Genomic DNA, 16,906 nt, shown 5'->3' on the forward strand with positions numbered 1-16,906 from the left:
GCGGCGTTAATGAAGATGTTGCGTGTTAATTTAATGTCTTAAACTTATCTTTATTAATGTATATCGATATATAATATATATAATATTAATGTATATCGATATATAATATCTTTATTAATGTATATCGAATTTATACATGGATATATACAAGATTAACACAAATATAAGAGTTAGAATTTGTGGTCTGCTCATGTTCCTTTTTCTTTGTAAATTTTTGCTTGCCGCACTGAAAGGTTTTCCCACCCCAGTTATACACCCTCCTTGCAAGTTTTTCCTCATTCCCAGAATTCACATGAAGCACTTCACACATCTTTCCTCCCTATAACTACGGCCTACTGAAATTTCCTTCCTGTTTTTTTTTTTGTTTTCTTTTTCCTCTTTTTTTTTTTTTTCTAGGCCGTAACTATGGTTACGCAAAATTTGCCTGCAAAGAAGCTGCTGGTCGAGCCATGCACACTCTCCACGGACAGAGTATTGCAGGACAACGCCTGAAAGTCCTGGAAGCTGAACCACCCAAAGGAGTCCCACCGACCAGTGAAGATGATGGACCATCGAAAAAGCAGAGACTTTAAGGATAATAAGCAAATGTATGCAAGTATTTGAGCCTTCTTTTCATCTTCTTTTCCCTCTTCTGAAGATGTATGCTTGTCGTGTGTGTGTGTGTGTGTGTGTATGCATACCTGTGCACGATTTTATTGGAACATGGCTATTGCTATATTCCTCAATTAATAATGCCATATCTCTCGTTATGTTCACCACCACCACCACCACCATCATCATCATCATCATCATCATCATTTCCTTTAAACCTAAAACCGCCATGTCTGCTATTGCAGGCTGGAGTTGCCAAATACCAACAACATTTTGTTGATTTCCCACAGTTGACAACTAAGGAATTAATGGTTTGTGTGTTAACGAGGATATATTTTAACGAGCTAATCTCTCAAACACATATCACTGCAATGGTGTATGAACGGGCTGTCAGGTCTAACGTTTGATGAAATCTTTTACATGGTATATAAAGCTAACCCCATCAGAAACGAGTGGTTTATTGAAAGGTCAGTTTTGTATATGGGCTAATTTCTTATTGGTGTTATTATACAGAAACATCAGCCAGGTATATGGGCTAATTTCTTGCTGATATTTTTTGGAAAAGCCAGTCTGGTATGTTGGCTAACTTTGTGTTTGTATCAGTCTTAATATAAATTTTTACACTAATTTAGTCTAATTTCTTTCAGTTGTGTGTCACTTTTTTAACAACATAGTGCTATGGTTGTAGAATCTAGACACTGTTTTCATATTACCTATTGTGTATGTCACGTTTGTTTTCTTTCCTAATTTTTAAGTTGATAATCTGGCTGAGGCTAAGGCCCTGACCCCTAACCTGTGTCCTACAATCTAATGCCTCCACTCTAGACATGTGTCTTGCAGAAGCTCTGCTCACTCCTATTTATTTAACTAGACATTAAACAAAATAGCTTTACCACTCCTATAGGCCATTTGTATAGTTTGATTGCTTTACTTTGACTGTCTCACCTAAACTAATTGTCTTATCATCTATCTTACCTGAACTGATTGCCTTACCAATTCTCACTTGACTAATTGTCAAATCATGTCTCACTTGGACCGACTGCCTTACCCGATTGTCTCACTCGGACTGATTGCCTTACCCAATTGTCTCACTTGGACTGATTGCGTTACCTGACTGTCTCACCTGAACTGATTGCCTTACTTGGCTGTCTCACCTGGATTGATTGCCTTACCTGACTGTCTTACTTTGACTGCCAATAAAGACAGTATTTTCCCTCTCTCTCTCTCTCTCTCAATGGCCCTATCTTTCAAGGCCATACCTTCTACTTCACTGTAATGTCTGCTGTCACAATCATCCTTTGCTTTCACTTTAGTATTCAGAGGTTAATGTAGGAAGTAGAGGAGGAGGCCATCCATCCTTTCGTCCGTCTGTTTTATCACCCATCCTTCCACAAAACCATTTGTTCCAAGAAATAAGCCATCAGACAAAAATAGATATGAAGGTTACATAAAGGTCTCCAAATCCCTGGTGTGTTCTTCTTGTTGAAGACCTCCTACTCAGAGCCAGTGTAACACACCCAATTGTTAAGGAGTTCACTTCACAACTAGATGATTTGGGGTTCTATTCCACTGAATGGCACCTTGGGCAAGTGTCTTTTACTATAATCTTGGCTCCACTAATAACTTGTTAGTGGAATTTCGCAAGTGAAAACTGTGTGGAAGCTTGTCAGAGAAACACTTCATGTTCTTGGGTGATAGACTCTGTCTGTCACTGTATTTAACACAATCACTGGCCTTTGTGTCTCTTCAATAGAGTCCAGTCTCTTTCTAGTATTTGAGTCAGGTATCTGGTTATGAGAATAACTGCCCTTCTTCCTGCTAATCTGGAAGGTTCTGAAAAGGGTCAAGAGCACTGTGCTTTCTTGTCTAAGCTATTAAAATAAAGCAGTGAAAGTGGTAGTCATAGTCTCTGTCTCTCTCTCTTACAGTGGTAATGGCCTCTGTTGCTATTTCTGATTCAGCCGACAAAGTCTGCTATACGGAAAAAAAAAAGTAAAATACAACCAAATCTTTCTCAATTTACACTTTTGTCCTAAGTCTACTATGTTTGAATAAATGATGAGATAAAACCTCTTTGACGATCATAGGATTGGTTAATTAGGGCCAGATGGGGCAGGAGGGTTTTCGACAGTAAGAAAGGACACTTTGGATAATGTTCAAATGAAAAGTGATATGGTCACAGCTAGAATGTCTTGATTACAGTTCTGCTGGATTAGGACTTACTGAGGGTTAAAAAAAACAACTTAACTGAATTGTATTAGTACCTTTTGTATGCTGTGTATCTGTTTGTCTGTCTTTCTCTCTCATTAACAGTAATGACAACAACAAGTGTTTTTATCGAGTGCAACAACTGTGCCTGTTGTATTTATTTGCATGTGAACATTTTTTCGTTTTGCAGCCAGCTAATTCCTTGTAAGTTTTGGAAACTTGGCCCAAGGTGGAAGTAAATAAAAGAACTACTAACAATGAGTTCTTCTACCTTCCTACCTTTCACCTCAGACACTAACGAACCAATATCTCTCTTTTATCACAATTCCACATCTTATCCTTTTCTTTTTATTTTTTTAAGTCCTATTTTGGTATATTTTTTGTTGCTATTTTTTTCCCTTTCGTTTTATTTATTTCTTTGGTTTTAGAGCAAAAAAAAAAAAAAAAAAGACATGACAACTACCGAAAAGAAATCAATTTTAGAGAAATTAATTATTATTATCAATTATTTATTTTCATTTCAAATCCTGATTTGTTACCTTGCTTCTATTTCCAGACCTGTTTGCAGGTGGCCTCATTGGTTTCCACTTGTTACGATGACAACCTTCCTTCTGACACACCTTTCCCACGACGACGACAACAACAACACCAACAACTACTATAACTATTCATACTACATCTACTACTACTACTACTACTACTGCTATTATTACTACTACTACTACTGCTACTGCTACTTCAACAGACTTGACGATAACTGCTACGACACACCTGAGCCAGCTGTAAATCTTCAGAATCGACTTAAAAAAAACCAAAGCCTGAGTAAGCCGCTTGCGTGCGAGTATTCCGTGTGTGTGTGTGTGTATGTGTCACTGTGCGAGTGTGTATGTTGGTGTGTGTGATTTTGTGTGTGTGTATGTGTGTGAACATGGGTACATGTGGTTTTATATGCATGTGTATCAAAATGCGGTTGTGTGTGTGTGTGTGTGTGTGTGTGTGTCGTAAAACTGTGTTTTTACAATTAGCATTTTGAAAACTTCAAAAGATTTTGGAAATGTGCGGCATGAAAAAAAAAAATGCGAGAAACAGATTTGAAGAGAAATGGTGAAAAAAAAAAAAAAAAAAGACTATAGAAACTGTATGCAGAGAAGTGGACAATGTCAAACTGACCATCTCTCTCACTGATTGGAATACAACTGGTCAGTGTAATGACAGTGACATCACTTACACAACAGCTGACCACCTGAGTACATGGAAAAACCCTCTTATAGCAACAACAACTACTACTACTACTACTACTACGATTTACTACTACCGTTACTACTTTTACTACCTTAACTACTGAAACATTTAGTGGTCTATGATTGGAGTTTTTAATTTACAAACGAGGAAAAGGTAATTTAACCCATTAGCATTGAGATTGCTCTGTCAAATGTTCTGCTTATTTATTCACAATGTTTTTAATTAATCATGCATTATCTAATGGCTTTGAGATTTTGATGATGTGATTGTTTATTTTTAGAACGACCTTGCAGGGTAGGTACGAGAGGCCAGACCTGGCCTGTTTGAGCATAAAACAGGTAGAATATTTTGGCTCGATACGGCTGGTTTAAATGCTAAAGGGTTAAATTTTCAAAGTAGATATAAAATTATAAAACTTAAAAATTATATATATATGTATATATACATTTTTATTTTCCCGGCGTACTTCTCGGGGGGGTGGGGAACCAAATGGCACAAGTGAGAGAAGGAATGTGCGAAGGTCCAAACTAAAAATCCTGACAGTCTTAGCAACGAACTGAGACGGAAAACTAGTCCCAATTCAACCTACATTTCTTTACAGCTGACATGTTTGTGTGACTTAATAAAACATCTATTACACACCTCATGGGTGGTGGGGCATGGGAACTCTTTTTCTTTCTCTTCTTCTCATTCAGTCTGTTCTCCTTGTCTGCTCAATAGAAGTAGCAGTAATGATGATAATAATAACAACAACAATACTAAACATAACAATAACAACAATAATAATTGCTTCTGATTTTGGCACAAGGCCAGCAATTTTTAAGGGAGAATCTGGTTGATTACATTGCTCCCAGTACTTGATTGTTACCCTGTTTCATTGGCCCTAAAAGGGCGAAAGGCAAAATTGGCTTCAAAGTTTGAACTCAGAATATAAAGAGCAGAAACAAAGGCATTTTGTCTGGCATTGTAACAACAACAATGATAATAATAATAATAATAATAATAATAATAATAATGGCAATCATCATCATCATCATCATTTAATGGGCAATGTTCAATGCTCGAATGGGTCATACAGAATTTCTTGAGGGAGATACTCTATAGCGGGATGCCCTTCCTGTTGCCAACCCCCACCTGTTTCCAGGCAAAGTAATATTTTTCCTTGGAGGACTGGAAACGAACAACATCCTTTGTATGAGAGTGATACTCATTTACAACCATCATGTGATGTCAAGACAAGGATCCACAAACACATACATATAAATAAAGCAGGCTTCTTCTAGTTTCCATCTACCAGGAACTGTAATGGTTTATTGACAGAAGGTTGTAAATTTTTCCCATATCGAAGTTTGATAAGCTGAAAATAGCTTGCAGTTAGAAGCTGGGGTTGCCATGTATGTGAATAAAAATCCAAAATTGGAGAATGGCGTAGATAAAAATCCAAGCTACATATGTTTCCTAGCTAGCAGAACCTCGGAAGTAGTAATTGCTAGCTACTCAGCAGGCTGAAAATAACTGAATCTGTTGGGACTGTGTTGTGTTTGGTTACATCCCTTCAGTTCTTGTTTAGAGCCATTTTGCTTTCCATCCTTCTGAGGTCAATAAAATACGTAGTATGGAGGTGGGGGAAGCATTGGTGTAATTGACTATACTTTAGAAGGTAGTACTCCAGCATGGCCACAATCTAGTCATTAGGATGAAACCAGTCATATACATCTATATATATATATATATATATATATGAATATATGTAGATGATATCTTCTTCCTGTTATGGAGGGAATTCTTCGGTGATGATGATGATGGTGGTGGTGGCAGCAGTAGTTCCACTTCACTGGACATTGGTTAGTTAAGGGAGACTGTCTCAGCAGCAGTGCAAAGACTTTGACTACATTTCAAGCCATTCCGACATGTATAATTCTCAAATTATTCTTTTTGCGTTCCTTTTTCTTCTACCCCTTCCCCCCTCTCTCGTTTAATTAGTTTTACTTTTTTGTGTTTTAATAATTTTAATTCATCACTTTCTGTCTGTGTGTCACAAAGTAGTGAATATGCTCATGTCTGGGGTTATTTTTCAAGTGAGATAAATTTTGTTTAGTCCTCAATTAAGTGAAGCTTTTTAAATGTTGAAATTTCTAATGTGCATGCATGTGTGTGTGTGTGTAAGATTAAGTTTCAAATTTTACCATAACCATTCTTTATTTGCTAAACAAGCTTTCACTCCTATTCTGTGGTTGAATTGTTTTCTGCAAAAAAATACTAACAAGAACAAAAATCTGTCACAACTAAAGCTACTACTCTATATACATGTGTGTGTGTATGTTCACATGTATACACCATACGTGTGCTTTTTGACATTTATATATTAAAGTTAGTGAAAATAGCTATGTTCTTTGATGCTTAACATTTCATATAGCAAAAGTGGTTGAGTATGAAGAAAGAGGAAAAGGAGTATTCAGTAAAGAAGGTAGAGTACTGTATTACATCTTCATGGAAGTTGATACTTCACAGATCATGGCTCTGAGTTTCGTATTTCCAGTCTTAGAGCAGTTTTGAAGACTGAAACATAAGACTTGTGTTTAAAAAAACGGTTGAAATAGAGATGTTTTAATACCTAGACAAACTTTGATTGGATAATATTTTTGGAACAAAAGGATTTTATTAACCCTGTCAGACCTGGGCCCGTGTGTGTCTAACTTTTCCCTCTACCTGGGCTCCTGAGCACAAAAATAAATAGTTGCATACACAGATCAAGAGTTATGATTGCAGGTAAACTAATGGATGGGATCCCCCACCACCACAACCACCAAAAAGAAAAAAGTCAGGAGAATAACAATGATAGGCCTATCTCTCCACTACTGTATTTGTTCACCTGAATCACTACTTTCCTCATCCCCTTTTATCAGTTTGATTGTCCAAATCACTATCATTGTCTGCGTAAGGGTAGACTTCTTGCTCATCTGAAGAATAAATATCATCAATAATTTCATCAACTGTAAAAAGTCTAGGCCTTGCTCACTTCATCACACACTTCATCACAAAAATATACATTTTTTTCAATTAAATGCGAAAGTAGTCGGAGATGCCATTAACAATGAGCCATAAACACACTTGACTATGAAGCTGCAATGAGACCAGTTGCCTAATTTTAATATTTAATCTTCTTTTTCTACTTGTGTTGTTCATTTACCACTTGGGAAATGGTAGAGATTACGTTTCGGCTGTTTCCACTGCAGGATTACTTGACCATAGAACTGTTGTACAGAAAATAAGAAACAATTATAATCAAACGGTTAGTGAGTTTGGGAGAAGAAAAGAAATTTTTTAAATTGCAAGAATGTAAAATACAAGACTGTGATTTAGGAAGAGGAAATAACATCAAAGATGATTTTAAATGATGCTAAAAGTGTTTGGCATAGCAGCAACTGGAGGAGAGGACAAAAAATGGTAGCAAAAAGCCTGTCCAAAGAAGATTAATATAATAAATTATTAGGCGCAGGAGTGGCTGTGTGGTAAGTAGCTTGCTTACCAACCACATGGTTTTGGGTTCAGTCCCACTGCGTGGTACCCTGGGCAAGTGTCTTCTACTATAGCCTCGGGCCGACCAAAGCCTTATGAGTGGATTTGGTTGACAGAAACTGAAAGAAGCCCATCGTATATATATATGTATATGTTTGTGTGTCTGTGTTTGTCCCCCCAACATCGCTTGACAACCGATGCTGGTATGTTTATGTCCCCGTAACCTAGCGGTTTGGCAAGAGAGACTGATAGAATAAGTACTAGGCTTACAAAGAATAAGTCCTGAGGTTGATTTGCTCGACTAAAGGCGGTGCTCCAGCATGGCTGCAGTCAAATGACTGAAACAAATAAAATGAAAAAAAATTTTTTTAATACTGGAAGGAAAACTACAAAGTAGATATTGAGAACTGTGCCTACAGGAAGTAAGTAGTTCAGGTCTTTTATTTGATGTGAAATAAAATGAAAAGTTTCTTGCTTAGACACAACTTATTGGTTTGAACAATAAAAACTAAGGTAGGTGCAAATTGTTTCACATATCTTGTGATTTCTTGGATTATTTCCTTCTCCTTCCAACCAACAAATTCCATCTTGTCCTCCTTCCATTCCCTTTTATTATTTTTTTTTTGTACAATTAGCTCTTATTGCTCTGATGACATTATCCAATCGAAGTTAGTCTTGATGTTCAAACATTTAGAATCTCTTCTGTTTAACATTTAACCATGTCTTATATTCCAGTCTTCATTCTCACACAAAGATCAAAAGCAAGGAACTCAGTAGTTATGATTTGTGAAGTTTCAGCTTCCAATAATCACATTTATATATATAATATGATTGTATGTATACGTACATATAATGTGTGTGTGTGTGTGTATATAATTATATATATATATATGTGTGTGTGTGTATATAAATATGTAATATGAATGTGTGTGTATTTATATTTATATATATAATATGAATGTGTGTGTATATATATATGTAGATGCACATGCAATCAAAAACTTATTTTCAAATGGTTATTGTTCTCAGAATTAGTGGGTCTCAAACCATTTGAAATGAACTCACAGCTGGTTAGGGTTAATAAAAGCTTCATCCAAAAGTGATCCCAATAAGCAGCTTTTATATATATATATATATATATATATATATATATATAAACGTGTACAAGTTAATTCAGGGGGGAAAAACTTATCCTCTTGTGGTATTTAAAGACAAAAAGTAAAATGTGTTAGTGTGTTCTTGGTGAAACCAGTCAAGCACTTCCAGCTGTTTGTTGGCCAAGTTAGCCCTGTAGTTTCACCTCTCCATTGGTCAAGCTAGCTTTATAGTTCCAGGTGTTTGTTGGTCAAGCTAGCCATGTGGTTCCTATTGTTGTTTGTCAAGCTGGTCATGTAGTTCTTGTTCACATAAGAGTTTCCATGGAAACAATGTCGGGAATTCCGTGGTCTAGGCTTTTGACCTAGTGGTGTTTTATTGTATATATATTATTTACATCTTAAGAATTTAGAAACATTGAGACATAAATTCGTTTTTAACAGTGAAACTCAAAGAAAATAAAGCAATGAATAAAATCATGCAAATACTGGTTTTAAAAAACCCCATTGATAGAAAACGTTGAAGGCTGCCCATAGGACACGAATCCATATCTTCTGTAACTATAAAAGACGTTCTAGCTATGGGCAGCCTTCAGTTTTTTCTCTTCAAGAGCATTTTTAATCCAATATTTGCATGCTATTTATCAGCTTTCAGTTCCACTGTTCAAAACAAATATATGTAGTATCTCCATCTGTGTGTATGTGGTTGCTTGTTAATATTAGGATCTTTTACAGTATAGCTTAATCATTGAGTTTTCCCCATCAGAAACTAGAAACCTGTTCCAGTTTGCATAACTCAACCATTGTTTTACGGTTAACATGAGGCTGTTTATATTCAGGTCTCTCATTCAATAACTTGTCACCATAATAGAAACAAACAAAAGATGTTTTGATTTTCATATCCAAATTCAGCATTCAGTATTTGCTTTTTTTTTCTCTTTTTCTTCTGTTTTAAAATTCTTTTTTTCTTTTTACATAGTATTTCTAAATAAAAACAGGGGGAAATAAAACGAATTTCCCCTAGATCTTTTATCCAAACTGTTGTTGTCTGTGTTTTTATTGACTTCATAATTACATTTTTGGTTTGGTTTACTTTTAGCCCAAATATTAAACCATTGTGGCTGTAAGAATGGTAAAGACTGAGGTGTTTGTTGGAATCTAGTCTTTCATCTTTTACTTGTTGCAGCCATGCTGGGGCACAGCCTTGAATTTTTAGTTGAATGGACACCAGTGCTTATTTTTTTAAAGCCTGGTCCTTGTTCTATTGGTCTGTTTTGCCAAACTAAGTTACAAGTATGTAAACACACCAACACTGTGGTGGTAGGGGACAGACACAAGCACACACTATATATATATATATATATATATATATATACCATGGGCTTCTTTTAGTTTCTGTCTACCAAATACACTCACAAGGCTTTGGTCAGCCTGAGGCTGTAGCAGAGGACACTTGCCCAAGGTGACATGCAGTGGGATTCAACCAAGAACCATGTGCTTGAGAAGCAAGCTTCTTGCCACCTAGCCATGCCTACACCTGAATAAAATGCTGTGGAGATGCCAGGGATTGAACCCGTGACATTTGGTAGTCTTAGTAATGACTGAACTAGTTGTATGGATAGTGAAGTGACTAAAAACAGAGAGGTAATATTTCACTATGGATCTTTCAAAACCTACAGATGTTAATTTTGCTCTTCATCTTTCTCCTCTCAATCTCTTCTATGTTCATGAAAGGATGTCCACAATGTAAGATATAGTGACCGATGGTGAAAGTGGAGTGTTTAGTGTATGTGTCTTACATTGTGGACAACCTTCCTTGAATATAGAAGGGGTTGAGAGGAGGAAGAGGAAGGTGTGGCATGGTCAGTCATTTCACTAACCCTCTCAGACCTGGACCCGTGGTTAACTTGACCCTCCACCTGGCTCCTGAGCAAGGAAATAAATAGTTGTATACACGGCTCAGGAGTAACAATTTCAGGTAAACTAATGAACAGAATCAAAAAAATAAAAAATCGGGTGACTAGGCCTGTCTTCTAACAACTGTATTTGTTCCCTTGAATTACTATTTTCCTCATCACTCTCACCAGTTTGATTGCTTGTCTAAGGGTAAACTTGTTGAAATTGTTGCTTACTCTCATCTGAAGAATAAATACCAACAATTTTCTCTATTGTGAAGGGTCTAGTCCATGCTTGTTTACCAGATGAAATGCTGGGTTCATCACATACTCTTTACTCTTTTACTTGTTTCAGTCATTTGATTGTGGCCATGCTGGAGCACCGCCTTTAGTCGAGCAAATCGACCCCAGTACTTATTCTATCGGTCTCTTTTGCCGAACCGCTAAGTTACGGGGACGTAAACACACCAGCATTGGTTGTCAAGCGATGTTGGGGGGACAAACACAGACACACAAACACACATATATATATATACAACGGGCTTCTTTCAGTTTCCGTCTACCAAATCCACTCACAAGGCTTTGGTCGGCCCGATGCTATAGTAGAAGACACTTGCCCAAGGTGCCACACAGTGGGACTGAACCCGGAACCATGTGGTTGGTAAGCAAGCTACTTACCACACAGCCACTCCCATGCTCATTTCATTACAAAAATGTTTTTGTTTTCAATTAAAAAGAGAAGTAACAGCTATGGACAATGAACCATAAACACACTCAACTATAAAACTGCAACATCATCATTTGCCTTTTTAAATTTTTTTCTTTTTAACATTTTATCTTCTTTTTCTGCATGTTCATTACTGCTTTAACAAGAATCCAGTACAGATTATGTTTAAGCTATTTCCACTATAGTAGTAACATGGCACAATAGTGTTAAAATTCCCTTGTAGCTGTGGATTGACAACCCTTCCTGAAACCATTTCTTGTTCCACTTTGCAAAATATCACGTTTAAAGTTTTCCTATTTAAGTTTAAAACTTCCAAAAGTTATTATTTCAAACCAGTTTAAAAATCAAAATTATGTATAATACATTAAAAGTCAGTTTAAATCTTGCTTGCTTGCTTGCAATGTTACTCAGCCAAACTGGAGCATAATGGGAAAATACTATTAATTTTTCCCACCACCCTGAAATGTTAATACGAACAAAATGAAACAAGTTTCACGTAAATCAGAGCAGTAGATATTGAGGTATTTGGGGGTATAAATACCCAAAACGGTGCATAATGGAAAAATGTTCTGAATTTAACTCCATCCCAAAAGGGAAGAAACTCTAACCTTTCAATGTCACATTCATTGAAAGCATGCAAAATAACCTGGAAAAGAAAAAACTCCATTGCTGGGAAACTTGGAGTTTCCCAGTGATCCAACAGGTCACGGATAGTCTAGTTTTATATAATAATTGGTGGATTGGCAGAACCAAATTTGGTCAAGCTCTCTACATTCTGAGTTGAAATCCTGATGAGGGCAACCTGTCCAAATAAAGTACCAATCAAATACTCTGTTTTATGGGAAACAATAAACACAATTTTATGGGCTTGTACCTATTTAAGAAATAAAATTTAATCCTTCCAAACACTTTTTAAACTAAATTGAAACACAGGAAATGTGTTTCTCTCTCTCTCTCTCTCTCTCTCTCATGGTTTTATCTGGAAGTTGCTGATAATACATAGGTTGTTCTTTTCCTCATTGTTGGTGACATTTCCATTGTATATGGCTGTTTGATTTCCCATGTCCTGTTGTTCACCATAGCCTGCACTTGAACTGTGAAAACAGTTCACAGCTAACAAAGTCCCTGCTGGGTTTTTTTCTTCCTTCTGGAATGTATTGACTTAAAATTTGATGACTTTCCTTTAATTCCAAACATCATTATTGTGATTAATTTCTTTATCTTCTATTTTTTACAACCATTAAGACTGTAGTCAGGTTGTGGCACCGCCTTCAAGAATCTTTTATTTTTGCAGATGAATCAGCCCCCCCCCCCAGCACTTTTATTAAACCTGGTACTTACTCTATCCATCCCTTTTGCTGAACTGCTAAGTTACATGGACATAAACACACTGACACACACACACACATGGTGGGCTTGTTTCAGTTTCTGTCTACCACTCACAAGGCTTTGGTTGGCTCAAGACTATAGTAGAAGACAACTGCCCAAGGTGCCATGCAGTGGGACTGAACCTGGAGCCATGTGGTTGGGAAGAAAGCTTCTTACCACGTAGCCACTCTCCTTCAAATCACATCCTACCATCTTTAAAAAGAAAAAAGAGGGACATCAGATAATAAAGTTTGAGATGACATATCTAGAAAAGAGAAAAAATACTGGATAGTCATGTCCAGTGGCTCTGATCAGGGCCAACCTGGGTTTAAATAACAATTTGCTAACACTGAAAAACAGATAATTTGATTAGTGTATATATATATATATATATATATATATATATACATGGGCGTGGCTGTGTGGCAAAAGAGATCGATAGAATAAGTACTAGGCTTTAAAAAATAAGTCCTGTGGTCAATTTGTTTGACTAAAACCCTTCAAGGTGGTGCCCCAGCATGGCCACAATCAAGTAAAAGATAAAAGGTACTCCTATTTTGAGTTCTATTTTTCCCTTTTTGTATCATCAAACCTGTGGTTTATAAATATGTATACAAATTCCAAACTGTTCAAATCTGTATTTATGTGTTTGTGTGTATTATGTATGTCTTGCACATCATGATAAAACCCTCTGTTTTTTTTTTTTTTTCTTTTTCAGATATTTAAATAAATTAAAATGCTTGTTCCATTTGATTTCCAAATAGGACAAATTATTGGAACACGAATGGCTGGAGCTTCAGTCACTGAAACTGCTGGAATTGTTTGAGAGGTCAGAGTCTCTAAAATAACAATGGCATTCCACGCCCAAGGAACAAAAACTGCCTCTGGCCAGTGCAATTCAGGATGGAACACAAAAGCTCACAGAGGGACCACAGAATAGTGAAATGTATTGCCTTAAAACTATCAAACTACAGCAGTAAACGTGATAGCAGAGCTAAATTACCATCTCGTCAACTCCGTGTCAAGAAAACCCATTTGCTGTGAGCTCCATAAAGCTGGGTAATATTGGAGGCCTGGAATTGCTAAAGCTCACCTGTTCTGCATCATGTTGATGTTTGGTAGATGGAAAAAATGGTGTCTAAACTATCAGAAGTAGTCAATGGCTCAATGAAACAATGTCAGTTTCTCTGATGAATTGTCATTCACTCTTTTTCCCAACTTCAAAGTAAGTTTATCTCTGGATACAGACCAAGAAAGCCTTTAACCTTAACTGGCTCCTTCTGTGAAATATGGAGGTGGCTCTGTTATGTTTTGGACAGCTATATCATGGAATTCTCTTGAGCTTTAACTCGGCAGAGTTAACTCCAAAGACTGTGTATTTTGGCAGATCATGTCCATCGTATGGTACAAACATTGTTCCTTGACAGCAGTAAAATCTTCCAGGACAATAATGTGCCAATTCACATAAATAATGTTATTCAAAATTGATATAAAGAGTACAATAGTGAAGTAGACCACTTGGATTGGATCCCACAACCACCAGATCTCAATATGGGTCTTTTGGAGCAGCAAGTGAGGAGCTGCTTCCCTTTGCCATTCTCACTGTTACAGCTGAAGCAGGTTTTAATTGAAGAATGTCTCAAAATTCCCCTGACAACTATTCAGAAGCTGATTGAGTCAATTCTTCAACATATTAAAATTGTGATTGATACCAAAGGTGGACTAACCCTATATTAAGTGAGGATTTCAAATTTTGGCTCAAGGTCACCAGTTTCGACGCCAGCACTTGATTGGTACTTTATTTCATCGATCCTGAGAAGATGAAAGGCAAAGTTGATCTCAGTATTAAATAATAAAACTTACATTTAACAAGCTGTTTCCATTATTTTGTCCCTAAATGCATGTGTATATACACATGCATACATAAACACACACATGTGTGTGAATGTGTGTAGCTACTCCCATCAACTCAATAGTTCATTATATATATATATATATATATATATATAAAAAATTTATTAATAAGGGTAGAAATTCATATTAATCAATTAAAACCAGTGGTCTAGCATATTAAAAAAATCCAAAGATTAAAATTATATTACATACAAAAATAAGAGGAATGACCAGCAAAAGTGGACTCCTATATGCTAGAAATAGATGCCGAATCATCTAACCACGAAATGAGAACATATTTTTTGTGGTTAGATGATTTGGCATCTATTTCTAGCATATAGGAGTCCACTTTTGCTGGTCATTCCTCTTATTTTTGTGTGTGTATATATATATATATATATTTGTGTGGATGAGTGGATAGACAGATAGATAAACACAGGCACACACCTGCATTAACAATACTGTCCCATTTCAGTGCCTGGAATTACTTTATTAGATCTCTTTAGAAAGTTTCAAAATCTCTGTCTTAAACGGGGCCCCTTAATGGGTCCTACATAATGTGAGATCGAGATGCAAAAGGTTTTAGTTGAAGATTACACCTTGTTTAATTTGGAAACAGCATCAAACTAGCCATTAGTGACACAAGTATCTTACTGGTATGTTGTACAGGATAGACGTGTGTTTTGTCTATGCATGAACTCAGCTCTGTGTGTGTGAAAGAGAGGGAGAGAGAGAGAAATAAAGATGAAGAGACACAGATACCCTGAAAAAGTCAAATGGTCAGTAATGCACACACCTACTAACAAGTTACATAAAAAAAGTCACCAAGATAATCAGCTTTGTTTAGATAGAGAGCTGACCTTTGACACAGTAGGGGACAATGTGATTGTAGTGTTTTTTTAAATTTTTATTTTTCACCCAAATAGTTGCTCCCTAGAAATATTATATTTTGACATCAGTAAATATCACCCAATTTCAAAACAAAAAAAAAAAAATGAAACAAACAAAATAAAGACAACAAGGACAAATATTACACACAATAATAATAAGAATAATATTAATAATAATAATAATAATGATAATAAAATTAAAATAATATACTTTACATTTGAGGTGGGAACAGCCACTTGTAGAATTTTAACATTTTAAAAAGGCTTTAAAAAAGGTGGGAGAGGTGAATAAGCTAGGATTTGAACCTAGATTCAGAACTTTCAGAATTATTTTTGTTTCTTTTTTCTTCACCAATTTAAAACAGTTTTTTAAAATTGTCTTATTTTTGTTTACTTTAGTTGGTTGGTTTCAATCTTCCTTTTAGCGTTTTGCGATCCACAGGACATAACAGTTGTGTGGCATTTAGGTGAGCTCGGGAACCTTGCCCAAGATATCTGTGTGTACACAAGTCTATACATGTAAATATACTTTATATATATATATATATATATATATATATATATATATATATAAATGTGTGTGTATGTATGTACATTGAATATGTGAAGGAGTGCAAGACCATGTATGTGTATGTATATATATATTTATATACACACACATACACACACATATATATATACCTGTCTGAACATGATGTGTTAAATTGACAAAGACCTCTGTTTACAGCGGACAGGGGTGAACACAGACCCCTGTCTTGTGATTAAAGGGGATCAGAAATGTCAAGATCTATGCTCGGAAGGACAAAGCAGCAACAACTTTGATCTGCCATCCTCTCAACCCAGTTTTCAGCCATAGCAAAGGAGTATACAATAAATACATAAATATAAATATAACCTTTTTTTTTTCACCTATAGGAAACGAGAGCAGGTGGTGAGAGGAGTACGGCAATGCTGGGTGGTGTCATTGTGTCCTTCGGAGCGCCTCAGTCAGAACAGATATATAAAAACAATTTAAGAAATAATAATATTAATAATAACAATATTAATAATAATAATTCAGTGTGGAGTGTATAAACCAGAGTACTCAGATGTAAGCATGTGTTTACGTATATATACTCACATACAAGCTCATAAATTAACACACACATGCATACATACATACATATAAATATATATATGTATATACATACCTATATATGCACATATGTACATTTATATATAAATATATTATAATGCATATGTCTACAGCAATAAACATTACACACACATATATACACGCATGTGTTCACACATTAAAAGGATGATTGCAGAAAGGTGACCACACCAGTTGTCCTGCAGATAACTAAAGTGATTCAAGCAGTACCTGGAAAAAAAAAAACCGGGGGTATGATAGGGAGTGAGTTGAGCAAGAGGAGAAGAGGGAGGAGGGTAAAAAGATATTATCACCATCATCACCATCATCAATCTGGAGATGTATAT

At 36.0% G+C, this 16,906-nt stretch overlaps 2 protein-coding genes across 15 annotated transcripts in view; one reads left to right on the forward strand and one right to left on the reverse strand.

The window, feature by feature from the left end:
* Positions 1-14,516, forward strand: part of LOC106869539 (RNA-binding protein 45) — a 43,783-nt gene extending 29,267 nt beyond the window's left edge. Inside the window, exons 11-12 of one of the 2 annotated variants that reach the window (XM_089357969.1) lie at positions 397-587; positions 13,363-14,516. In XM_089357969.1, the coding sequence (XP_089214095.1) occupies positions 397-572 (176 nt within the window). In that variant the 3' untranslated portion in view covers positions 573-587; positions 13,363-14,516. Of the gene's footprint in view, positions 1-396; positions 588-3,355; positions 4,268-13,362 lie in introns of those variants that run through there. The other variant, XM_089357968.1, reaches the window with a different exon arrangement.
* The window catches only part of LOC106869544 (leucine-rich repeat flightless-interacting protein 2), a 217,385-nt gene continuing 207,636 nt past the window's right edge, over positions 7,158-16,906 (reverse strand). For 9 of the 13 annotated variants that reach the window (XM_089357978.1, XM_089357977.1, XM_089357981.1 and 6 more), the window contains 2 exons: positions 14,372-14,456; positions 7,158-7,295 (listed from right to left, as the gene is read on the reverse strand). In XM_089357978.1, the coding sequence (XP_089214104.1) occupies positions 14,378-14,456 (79 nt within the window). In that variant the 3' untranslated portion in view covers positions 7,158-7,295; positions 14,372-14,377. Of the gene's footprint in view, positions 7,296-7,830; positions 7,899-14,371; positions 14,457-16,906 lie in introns of all 13 variants that reach the window. The other 4 variants (XR_016243241.1, XR_016243240.1, XM_089357975.1 and 1 more) reach the window with 2 other exon arrangements.

Source organism: Octopus bimaculoides, chromosome 9 (assembly GCF_046866305.1).
Source record: "Octopus bimaculoides isolate indiv1 chromosome 9, ASM4686630v1, whole genome shotgun sequence".
Classification (NCBI taxonomy): domain Eukaryota; kingdom Metazoa; phylum Mollusca; class Cephalopoda; order Octopoda; family Octopodidae; genus Octopus; species Octopus bimaculoides.